Source organism: Nomascus leucogenys, chromosome 13, assembly GCF_006542625.1.
Source record: "Nomascus leucogenys isolate Asia chromosome 13, Asia_NLE_v1, whole genome shotgun sequence".
In the NCBI taxonomy this organism is placed as follows: domain Eukaryota; kingdom Metazoa; phylum Chordata; class Mammalia; order Primates; family Hylobatidae; genus Nomascus; species Nomascus leucogenys.
The window spans coordinates 19857322-19870136 of NC_044393.1; the positions used below are offsets into that span (position 1 = coordinate 19857322).

Here is a 12815-nt window from a genome sequence, read left to right on the forward strand (position 1 = left end):
TGCCGTGGGAAGTAAGAAGTGATAAATGTCTTGGGCAATGAGAGTTTGGTGGAAGGGAGGTGGTACCCTGAAGGAGGTGGTTTGAAACTGGGCTATGAAGGATTTGAGAAGACAAGGCTGAGAAAGTGACTTGGAACCAGGTCACGAAGGAACTGGACTATCAGGTAAGGACTTCTATAGGCAATGGGGACTCCTAGAAAGGAGCTAGTCCTCGTTCTTTTCTCTCCATCTCTGTTCAGTTCTCCAGTTTGTTAGTCTGCTTTCTGTTACTTATAACAGAATACCTGAAACTGTGTAGTTTATAAGAAACAAAATGTATTTCCTAGAGTTCTGGAGGCTAGGCAGTCCAAGGTCAAGGGGTCATATCCAGGAGCGGCATTCTTACTGGTGGAGACTCTCTGCAGAGTCCCAAGGTGGCACAGGGTGTCATGTGATGAGGGGGCCAAGTGTGCTAGCTCAGATCTTTCTTCCTCTTCTTATAAAGCCACCAGCCCCACTCCCATAACCAATGAAACCATGAATCCATGAGTGGATTAATCACCTCTTAAAGGCACCACCTCTCAATACTGCCACATTGGGGATTAAGTTTCAATATGAGTTTTTTTAGGGGGACAAACATTCCAACCGTAGCACCCAGGCACACTGATCTTCCAACCTCAGATAGTTTCCTAGAAATAGGAAGGTGTCGCTGTCCAGATGGGTGGTGTTCTCAGTGTCCATTCTGTATTTGGAGGCAGAATCCTGGTCTGGCCCATATGTCTCTTTGATGTCTCAAACTGGATTCTGGATCTCCCAGCTCTTCCTTGGTGTCTTAGTCAATTTTGTGTTGCTATAAAAGAATACCTAAGGGCCAGGCGTGGTGGCTCATGCCTGTAATCCCAGCACTTTGGGAGGCCAAGGCAGGTGGATCATGAGGTCAGGAGTTCGAGATCAGCCTGGCCAATACAGGGAAAAATCCCGTCTCTACTAAAACTACAAAAAATTAGCTGGGCCTGGTGGCAGGAACCTGTAGTCCCAGCTACTTGGAAGGCTGAGGCAGGAGAATTGCTTGAACCTAGGAGGCGGTGGTTGCAGTGAGGCAAGATCACATTACTGCACTCCAGCCTGGGCAACAGAGCAAGACTCTACCTCAAAAAAAAAAAAAATACCCAAGGCCAGGTAATTTACAAAGAAAAAAGGTTTGTTTGGCTAACGATTCTGGTGGCTGGAAAGTTCAAGGTGGGGCATCTACCTCTGATGAGGGCCTCAGGCTGCTTCCACTCATGGCAGAAGGTGAAGGGGAGCCGGTGTGTGCAGAGATCACATGGCAAGAGTGGAAGCAACAGTGAGAGTGAAAGGTGCCAGGCTCTTTGTAACAACCAGCTCTTGTGGGAATTAACAGAGCAGAAACTCACTCACCCCCAAGGGAGGGCATTAATCTATTCATGAGGGATCTGCCCCCATGACCCAAACACCTCCCATTAGTCCCCACCTCCAACACTGAGGATAACATGTCAACATGAAGTTTGGAGGGGACAAACATCTGAACCATAGCACTTGCATTTCTGAAATGGTCATGCTTTCTTCAGAGCTGAGATTTGGGTGAGAATTTTGGAACTTTTAACTTGTAAGGGAAGTTCTCATATTCTTAGAGGTGAAAGTGCTAGTCAGGACGCTTGGCTGTGATTGCCAACAACTGCCACATTGTGTCATCATGAGCAAGTCATTGAAATTCTTAGTTTCGGCTTTTCCAACAGTAAAATATATATATATATATATATATACAGGTATATAATATAATACCTGTATTATATTTAGGATACAGATAAAATCAAAATGATGTTACCTGTTTCCATTAAGATACTCTTTTGTCTGCAGGTCATGGAAAACCCTAACTCCAAATGACTTAAACCAGCACTTTCTAACGGAAGTATAATATGAACTATGTATGTAATTTAAAAATTTTTAGTAGCCGTATTTAAAAAGGTGAAATTAATTTTAATAATACGTTTTATTTAACTCACTATCCACAATATTATCTTTTTTGTGTATAAACAATATATAATCATTAATGAGATATTTTCCATTCTTTTTGTGTGAATTTTTAAAAATTCTGAATATTCAAAACCTGAGTATTCCAGAGCACAAACGCGCTTTCTTACAAACAACTGGACCCGGGCAGAAAATTGGAGCTGGTCTTATTTTCTTCCTGAGCTCTCTCTGTCTTCTGTGGCTCCTTTTCATCTTTCCAGTTAATCCTTTCTGGGCAAAGACTCTGACCTGTCAAAAATCTAGGGTTTATTGAACACTTACTATATCCTAGGCACTGAGCTAGCTGCCTCACACACAGTTTATTTAATCTTCAACCCACCCTCCCCACTCCCTGCCACTCAAGACCTGGGGCATCACCTCTCATCTGGACTCCTGCCATGGCTGCATTTATTTCTGTTTTTGGTTAATTAAATTTAGTCTATCCCTGGCACAAGACTCTAAGCCCCTTGCTGGCAGCAATCATGTCCACTTAGTTCACGGCTGTATCCCAGCACCTAGCTAGAAGAATGCATGGTCTTCATCTAGCTTGTCAAATGCAAAGGGTTGTATGAACAACCAGATGAAGTAGGTATCATGATTTCCATTTTACGGAAGGACAAACTGAGGCTCCACAGGCTTAAATAGTTTATGCATGTCTTAGAACTATTCAACATCAGAGTTTAGATTTAAATCCCTGTTATTCTGTACTCACCAGAAGAGCAACTGCAAGGAGAAGGCTATATTTAGGTTTTATTAATTTCAGGAGTCCTATCGGGGGGACAGGACCATATTTTTGCCATGGTTATGACCTTCACTAGCATTTTACACATACACCAATAACTCCCAGGGCTTGAACTGCTGAATCTGGACCTGAACACCCTTGGCAGCCACTGCTGTCCACTACTGAGCACCTACTGCATGCCGAGTCATGAGGGAAAAAAGATGGGTTTCCTGCCTCTCAAAGGACATAAGAGTGTCATTCAAGAAAAGAGCTGAAAATTCATCGGATGCTTACCAAGGATTTCCTTGGGCCTAGGAACTGTGCTAGATGCCAGGATCTTTGCAAGAATAAGGTAGACAAAGCTTCCTCCCTCTTGGAAGCCAAAAACAAGCAGGGAAGGCTTACGGTGAACAAATGGTCATGATAATTATTCAATGGCACCTGTGAAAAGTGCTAAGAAAAGTGGATGACATGATAATGTGTGGCTGTTTCCGGCAGCACTCAGGGAATGGGGCTCAAGAAATCTTCCTGGATGAAGTCACGTTTAAGCCAAAGCTTGAACTGTCAATAGAAGTTGGCCAGGGGAAGAGGGAAGAGAAGAGCATGTGAAGAAATGGGGAAAGCTTGTGCAAAGGCCCCAAGGTGGGAAGGAGAGTGTGAGTGGTGAGCAGTCCCAGCTGAGGCAGGGGAGGTGGCAGGGGCGGCCCCTGCCAGGTTTCGTAGGCTGTTGGGGATCTCAGTCCTTTCTGTTGGGACAGTGGGAAGCCCTGCAGGGTTTACAAAGCTCAGTGAGGAGGCAGTCCAAAGGAGGAGGCCCTTCCTTCTGTAGACGGCCCCTCTCAGCCAGATGGCCATGGGCAGGGGCCTCCCTCTCTCCTTCTGCGGATGCATTCTTCCTGTCCCCAGGGAGAACTGTCCTGTCTTGGAGGGAGTTGGAGTGGGGATGGCCTCAGGAGTTGGTTTTTCCCCTTCCCAGGGCCCTGTCACTCCCAGCCTCCCCTGGGTGTCTGTGCCTCTTGCCACTTGCTTGTAAGTTTCCTAATATAGCCTGACTGTTTCCTTCCCAACTGGTGGCCAAGAGCTGCTCTCCTGTTGCAATCTCAGTTTTTCTTGGGCTTAAAGGGACTACGTCAGCCCATCTCATGCCAAACTGAAGCTAAAGGTAGGTTGCTTGATTTAATTTCATCAAGTTGTCCAACCCAAAGATTAGATGTCTTGTCTCTTTCTCCCAGTTTACCATCTTCTCTGCTCTCTGCCTGTTCATTTTTCCCTTTCATTTTTTTAAATTTCTTCTGAGAAGTAGAGGAGCATAACCAGACACAGATGTGAGTTTGGCTCTGGCATATTTATTAGCTGTGTCATCTTGGATGAGTCCTTTGTCCTTGATGGACCTTAGTTTTTTCTCATCTGTAAAACAGGAACCATAAAATACGTCCCCAGAGCTGTTATTTCCACAGAGCTGTTTGCAGATGGACAAAACAGAAAGAAGAGAATAAACAGTTATGGAATGCCTGCTGTTCATTCATGCATTCATTCATCCGACATATATTTACTGAGTACCTATTTGGCACAGTTCGAGGCACTGAGGATACCACAGTGAACAAAAAAAGAAAAGAATCCTTGCCTTTAAGGAGCTTGCGTGCCAGTGAAGGGGATGGTCAATAACACAAAAAAAAGCAAAATGTATGTTGCATTAGATATGCTCTAGGAAAAATAAAGCAAGGAAGGGAGATAGAAGGCCTTGGGCAGGGGTTGAATCTTAAATAGGGTGGTCACGGGTGGCTTCGCTGAGAAGATGACATTTGAGTAAAGGCTTGAAGATGGCAAGAGGGTGAACCATGTAGGTATCTGGAGGAAGGGCATTACAGGTAGAGGGAACAGCAATACCAAGGCCCTGAGGTGGTTCCATGGCTCCTGTGTGGCAGCAAAGCAGTCTTTGTGGCTAGAGTGGAGTGAGGGAAAGGGGAGGATGTGGGGAGAGGAGCACAGAGGAGTGAATGGGGATGAAGTCAGGTAGGGCCTGTGGGTCCCGAAGGACTTCAGCTTTTCTTCTGAATGAGAAGGGTCAGTGCAGTGTCGTGATCTGACTTAATACATGTGAACAAAATCTCTCTGATTGCTGTGTTAGGGATGGATAGAGGGGCAAGGGTGGAATCAGGACACCAGTGTGGCAGTGACCATGAAAATGCAGGTGAGAAAGAACGGTGGCACAGACCACCATCTAGTCGAAGTGGAGGTGGTGAGAAGCAGCTGGATTCTGGATTCATTTGGAAAGTAGAGCTGACGACTTTCCTGACAGATATTTGCAGAATGCTATGCTGGTTTTTTTTTTTTTTTTTTTTCTGAAAAGCTTCTTTACAACTTATTTATTTACATTACAAAATCAACTTTATCAAGGTGTAATTTCCACAGGATAAAATGCATTTGAAATGTACAGGTGTGACAGATGTACACACTTGTGTAAACCATCAGCACAATCAAAATGCAGAACATTTGGCTGGGCGCAGTAGCTCACACCTGCAATCCCAACACTTTGGGAGGCCGAGGTGGGTGGATCACCTGAGGTGAGGAGTTCGAGACCAGCCTGGCCAACATGATGAAACTCCATCTCTACTAAAAATGCAAAAATTAGCTGGGGGTGGTGGCACACACCTGCAATCCCAGCTACTCGGGACACTGAGGCAGAAGAATCGCTTGAACCCAGGAGGCAGATGTTGCAGTGAGCCAAGATCGCACCATTGCACTCCAGCCTGAGTGACAAGAGCAAAACTCTGTCCCCCAACCTCCAAAAAAAAAAAAAAGGTGCAGAACATTTCCATCAACTCAGAAAGCTTCCCTGCGCCCTGTTGCATTCGATTCCTTCCACACCCAGCCCCTGGCAACCACAGATCCACTTTCTGGCACTATAGGTTTGTTTTTTTTTGAGGGTTTCATGTAACTGGAGTCACACAGCTTTCATCTCTACCTTTGTTCACTTAGCATATTTTGGAGACCCATTCATGGGTGTTACATACACCCATGTATGTAACAGCAGGCTGCTCTCTTTTCTTGCTGACTAGCACTTCATTGTGTTAGTTTATCCATATACCAGCTGATTGACATTTGAGTTGTTTCCGTTTTTTGTTGTCTCATTTTTAATCCTCAGAAGACCCCTGGAAAGTGGTATTACTTTTCCATTTTCCAGATAAAAAAACTGAGAATCAAAAGAAGGAAGTTGCCCAAGGTTCCCCAGCTTAGATGATATTTGAAGCCAGGTTGACTCCACATTCCATTCTATCCTCAGCCTCCATCCAATGGGATCACACGTGAATGAGCTTGGGAAATGTGACCTATTTGGTTTCCTACCTATCCAACTTTCCTTTTTTTATCTACTATACCCCATTCTCATTTCTCTGTTCATTGCGCCTGCCACACAATCCCATTTCCTGCTTCCTTAGCTTAAGTTGGACCTTAGTTCAAATCCCAGTTCTGCTCCTTTCTCACTGTGTGACGTTGGGCAAGTCACATAACTTCTCTGAACATCAATCTACCTATGAAATAGAGGTCATATTTGCATATTCCTCTATGAGATCATGCCCAATGCTTTCCTCTCCATTTCTGTCTCTCTCCATTTCTCTTTAGCCCTTTTATTGCTGATATTCCATGATCCTTGGTTTTTTGAGGCTGGTCATTGAAGGGAACAGAGCCCAGGTGTCTCTCACTCCTGGCTATTCTTTCTTGCTGTCCAGAGGGGCTGGAAGCACTAGGGACCTTCTCCAACAGAATAAACTGGAATTGATGGTGGTGAAGCCCAAGGATCAGTTGTTTTCTTTTAAAGTTTCACTGGTGCTTCTAATGCACACCAGGATTAAAAGCCATGGGCTCGCAGCATACACTCTGGCATCATACAGACTTAGGCTTGGATCCCATTTCCTTGGTCAAATTGCTTAATGTCTCAGATCACCAGCATCCTCCTGGAAATGAGCATTATCATGGGACCCACCTCACAGGACTGTTGAGAGGTTTAGTGAGCCCCTGGCATTGTACATGATCCTTAATGGGGGTTCTTGATTCTTAATGGGGGCTCTTCATGCAGAAGGCACAGGGTGGGGTAGAAGTGGGATCCTGAGCTCAATGTGCTGGGAGGGACCAGGCAGTATGGAAGCATCTAGATGTGCCTTCCTTTGCCTCCAGAGTCGCAGTGCACCAATTCCTAGAAGTTCAGTATCTCAGAGTTAGGTCAAGCCTTGGATAGCTCTTCACCCAACACATCATTGATAGGCAGACATTGGAGGCATTAAGAAAAGGAATTGCCAAGGTCACCCAATGAGACGGAATTTTTGAACAGGTTTAGTCAGTCAGCCATTCTGCAGATATTAACAGAGCACCTTTGTGTACCAGGCACTGTTCCAGGTTCTGGAATCCATCCAAGAACAAAATAGAAAAGATCCCTGCCCTCATGGAGCTTCCGTTTTAGCAGAGGGAGAAAAGCAATTAATGTAATAAAGAAGTCACATGGTATGTTAGAAAGTGATATGTGCTATGGGAAAAATAAGGAAAAGTAGATAAGTGAGCAGGGTGATGGGGGTGCGGGCAGATTGCAATTTTGGAAACAATTTTGTGGGTTCATAATAGATGTATATATTAAATATTTGTGGGGTATATGAGATGTTTTGAATAAAGGCACGCAATGTGAAATGAGCAGGTTGCAATTTTAAATAGGGTGGTGTATTCGTCAGGGTACTCTAGAGGGACAGATCTAATAGGATATATATATATATATATGGAAATTTATTAACTCACAGGATCACAAGGTCCCACAATGGGCTGTCCACAAGCTGAGGAGAAAGGAAGCCAGTCCGAGTCCCAAAGCTAAAGACCTTGGAGTCCGATGTTCGAGGGCAGGAAGCATCCAGCATGGAAGGAAGATGTAGGCTGGGAGGCTAAGCCAGTCTAGCCTTTTCACATTTTTCTGCCTGCTTTATATTTGCTGGCAGCTGGTTAGAAGGTGCCCACCCAGATTAAGGGTGGGTCCACCTTCCCCAGCCTCCTTTGGCAACACCCTCACAGATACACCCAGGATCAATACTTTGCATCCTTCAACCCAATCAAGTTAATACTCAGTATTAACCATCACAGGGGGTCAGAGTAGGTCTCACTGAGCAAAGACTTGAAGGACATCTGGAGGAAAAGAGTTCCAGGAAGAGGGAAGAGCAGTGCAACAGCAGGTCTGCTGGGGTGAGTTTAGGAGTCCCTTCCTTGGTTGTCTACTCAGCCATCTTGCTCCTGGACATTTATTAGGAGGAAGATCTTTTGGTTTTTGTTAACCAGGGAGAATGTATCAGCTTGTATTTAAAACAAGGAAGCCTCAGAATTTCTGCCTTCGGTGCAGTGAACATTATGTATCAGGTACTGTTCTACATGCTGGAGGTACAAAGATGCAGGCAGAGAGCTGCCTTTCAGCAGCACTGCTGTGGGAGAGAAAGACCAGGACTGCGGCCCAGGTGTGTGTGGGGTGAGTGAGGAGAGATGTGAGCTGGAGGTGGCTGTGTACCATCTAAGGGAACACAAATTTCCAAGGTGACATCTGGAGCTACCGAGGGGAGAGGAAGGGGTTGGGGATATATTTGGGGGCAGTCAGCAGGACATAAATGGCAGTTTAAAAACACTAGATGTGCAATCATCTAGAGAGAATAGGAGAAGGTTTTTGGATGAGCCCTGGGGAGAACCACATGTCAGGATGGGGGTGAAAGATGAACTTATTTTGGCAGCTGTGTATCAGCTTATCATACAACTCAGGTGACCTCACACGTGAGCACAACTTTGTAGAATCACATTATCACACATATATCTTTGCTCTCAGAGTTTTCCAGAGACATTAACCCATTTAAACCTCAAAAAAACCCTAGGAGGTAAGAGGCAGTTATTACCTCTGGCAGATAAGGAAGCTAAGGTACAGGGAGGTTAAGTCAGTTGCCCAAAGTCACACAGCTAGTAAGGGCAGAGGCAGGATCTAGATCCAGGGAGCCTGGCTCTGGAGTTTGTGCTCTGAACCACTACTCTTTGCTGCCTCTCCACACACATAAGACTTGGATGGCTACTAACATAAGGTATCTCAATCCCAGGAGCTCACGGACTTGTGTACATGCAGGGCCTAAGTTGCCGACACCTTGTACACACCACTAGCCTTCCTCCATATGGTTTCATATGGTCTCAGTGTCTCGGTTTCACTGATGCCCATCACCTCACACACTTAGCCTGGAGTGCTACATATTACTTTGTTCTTTGGCACTCTGATAGCCTTGCACACTCAGAACCTCATACACATCCATAATGTCAACTCCGTGAGATCTCAGGCACTGACCCCACTGTGCACACACTGCCCTGCACACTCATGATTTGTGTGTGTATGTGTGACAGGGTCTCAGTCTGTAGCCCAGGCTGGAGTGCAGTGGCACAATCATGGCTCACTGCAGCCTCGACATCCCGGGCTCAGGTGATCCTTCCACCTCAGCCTCTCTAGTAGCTGGGACCACAGGTGCATGCCACCACATCTGGCTAATTTTTTTTGTAGAGAGAGGTTTCATCATGCTGCCCAGGTTGGTCTTGAACTCCTGAGCTCAAGCGATCCACCCGCCTCCGCCTCCCAAAGTGCTGGGATTACAGGCGTGAGCCACCTGCCCCCACCTCATGATCTTATATAGTCGAAAGACACCGATATGCATGCCCACAAGTGTCTTGTACACACGATCTTGCACAAATACACACACAAGCCCATGGTCTCCAACATTCACTCTACCATGCAAACTCACTGGCTTATCCGTTCACGACTTGTGACCTTGCCATGTTCCCACCAACGTAAATATTCCCACCATGGTGCAAGCTGCTCCTGGCTCACCCACTCGTGTTATTGCACACTCGAGTAGACTCAAACACTCATAGCACTATGCACTCTGATCCTCAGACGGCCGTGCGCCTCTCTCTCGGTCCCACACCTCCTTGCCCACTCCTGCCCTTGCCCTCCCAGGCCACCGTGCACACGCGGGGACCCGTCGTGCCGCCTACTGATGCGCCCTCTCCTCGCCCGCAGGGACGTACCAAGGCCAGTTCACCAACGGCATGCGCCACGGCTACGGAGTGCGCCAGAGCGTGCCCTACGGGATGGCCGTGGTGGTGCGCTCGCCGCTGCGCACGTCGCTGTCGTCCCTGCGCAGTGAGCACAGCAACGGCACGGTGGCCCCGGACTCGCCCGCCTCGCCGGCCTCCGACGGCCCAGCGCTGCCCTCGCCAGCCATCCCGCGCGGCGGCTTCGCGCTCAGCCTTCTGGCCAATGCCGAAGCGGCCGCGCGGGCGCCCAAAGGCGGCGGCCTCTTCCAGCGAGGCGCGCTGCTGGGCAAGCTGCGGCGTGCAGAGTCGCGTACGTCCCTGGGCAGCCAGCGCAGCCGTGTCAGCTTCCTTAAGAGCGACCTCAGCTCGGGCGCCAGCGACGCCGCGTCCACCACCAGCCTGGGAGAGGCCGCCGAGGGCGCCGACGAGGCCGCACCCTTCGAGGCCGATATCGACGCCACCACCACCGAGACCTACATGGGCGAGTGGAAGAACGACAAACGCTCAGGCTTCGGCGTGAGCGAACGCTCCAGTGGCCTCCGCTACGAGGGCGAGTGGCTGGACAACCTGCGCCACGGCTATGGCTGCACCACGCTGCCCGACGGCCACCGCGAGGAGGGCAAGTACCGCCACAACGTGCTGGTCAAGGACACCAAGCGCCGCATGCTGCAGCTCAAGAGCAACAAGGTCCGCCAGAAAGTGGAGCACAGTGTGGAGGGTGCCCAGCGCGCCGCTGCCATTGCGCGCCAGAAGGCCGAGATTGCCGCCTCCAGGTAGGACAGCGGTGGGGGTGAGAAGGGGTCGCCTCCCGTAGAGGAAGGGGATCCTGGGGCAGGACAACCTAGGAGGCCCTGTCTCCAAGCCTGATTCTGCTTCTTTTACCCCCATCACCTTCAGGGGGTTAATTGGTGGCTCTTAGGGAGCCGGTGGCTCCTGTTCACTCACCCATCCATCCATCCATCACTCAATTACACCCAGCCCCTCCACTGACTTCACCCTACCACTCACCCAACCTTTCTAATACCCACCTGAACAACCATCTCTCCAGTCATCCACTCCATTCCCCTACCCATTCCACTTCCTGTTTACCCACCCAGTCATCCAGTCATCCATCTATCCATACAACCTCGCAGTCAACCACCCAAACATCCACCCAAATCCACCCAATTCCTTCATTGGCTAACTTCTCTAACACTCACTGAACAGCTCCTCCACCCACACACCCACCTCCAGTCCCACATCACACCTGAACATCCACCTGAACAACAGCCTAACATCTACCTGAACAACCACCCATTCACTCAAATATTTACTCATCTATTCCATCCAACCTACCCAATTTTTCATCCTTTTACCTACCCAACCAGCTAATCACTCATCCATTTATGGACTCAACCACCCATCCAACTACCCAGATGCCCATTCAAACATACAGATACCCTTTCAACCACTCACCCGTCCCCTCACCCACCAATCACGTGCATTCACTCAGCTGCTTCCAGCTGCCCAGCCACACATCTTAACATCCAGCCACGCGTCCATTCACTCAAGTACTTCCATTTATCCACCCAGCGACACTTCCATTCATTAAAATAACATCTACTCCCGTGCACCCACCTGGTCATCCAACCACCCAGCCAGCCACCTCTATCACTCAACCAAACTTCTATTCATTCAACCACCCCCACCTATCCATCTACCCATGCATCCATCCACCTTCCCATCTACTAAACACCCACCCTATCATCTACATTCAAACCCCTTTAAGTCTTCTCATTGTACTTCAGATAAAGTTCTAATGTTGTCTCCAAACATTTGTGGCACCTACTAGGTACAAGGCAATTTTAAGTGGTTCACAAATAGTGACTCACTCAGTCCCTTTAACAACCTTATGATAGGTACCATGTTTATTGCTGTTTTGCAGATGAGCTAAGTGAGGCTCAGAGAGATAAGGTGACTTGTCCAAAATCACTCAGTTAGTGAGTGGCCTTTTATAATCAGGTTCCCACCCTCTTACTCAGCCTTATTTTTTATCATTCTTTCCCTGAGCCTGGAGTTTTCTTCCCTCTGTGCTGGTTCTTCCTTCTTTAGTTCCTCCTGCCACAGAGCTTTTGTTCATACCAGTTCCTTTGCCACTCACTTAACCTCTACTCCTCCTTCAGAGCTCAGGTCAAGCCTGACTCCCTTAGAGAGCTGATGAGGTCCACTGCCAGCTACCGTTCTGTCCTTAGAGCGCATCACAGATGCAGCTTTACATGACTTACATGATTTGTTTTTAACCCACCACTTAAATAGGATTCTCTAGGTGCCGGTCACTATTCTGAGGTCTCTACGTATATTAACTCATTTAATCTGACAAGGTCCTGAAGAGGTAGATACTGTTCTTATTCTCATTTTGCAAATTTGGAGTGAGCTGCAGGGACAGCAGCAGTGTGGTCTGGCTGGAGGGTGGTAAAAGGCACTCGCCTGTCCTGGGGCTGTAGCAATCCTCCTGGGGATGTAAATGGCCTGGGCAGGAGACTGGGCACATGGTCTTCAGAGTTAAGCAGGCCTAGGGCCAAATCCTGGCCCTGCCATTTTTTAGCTCATTGACCTGGGCAGATCAGTTGGCCTGTCTGAGTGTCAGTTTCTCCATCTGTGGCACCGCCATTTCTTTGTATGTCCTTGGCCAGTTCCATTTTCTTCTCTAATCTCAGTGGTCTCATCTATAAAGACAAGTTGGTCTAAGGGTTAGGAACGACAGTGCAGGTCAGGTGGCTCACAATCCTATTGTGAGTTGAGTTTCCCAGGAAGCAGACTTTGAGATGAAGATTAACATGCAGGAAATGTATAGGGAGCACTCTCTGGATCAACACTTGTGGGAAAGGGAAGAAGGCCGGACTGGGTGGTGGGAGACACTGGGTTGCAATGCAGTCTCAGCAAAGCCTCAGCCAACCATAAGGGATGCTCTGCAGTGGAGATGACCTTCAAGGTCATCCCAAGCTAGGATGAGGGAGCT

The 12815-nt window shown here is 47.9% G+C and overlaps 1 protein-coding gene across 1 annotated transcript in view; it reads left to right on the forward strand.

Annotated features, from left to right (window-relative positions):
* The window catches only part of JPH2 (junctophilin 2), a 74494-nt gene that overhangs the window by 17256 nt on the left and 44423 nt on the right, over nt 1–12815 (forward strand). The window contains exon 2 of the mRNA XM_003253595.4: nt 9801–10590. Within this exon, the coding sequence (XP_003253643.2) occupies nt 9801–10590 (790 nt within the window). The remainder of the gene's footprint in view (nt 1–9800; nt 10591–12815) is intronic.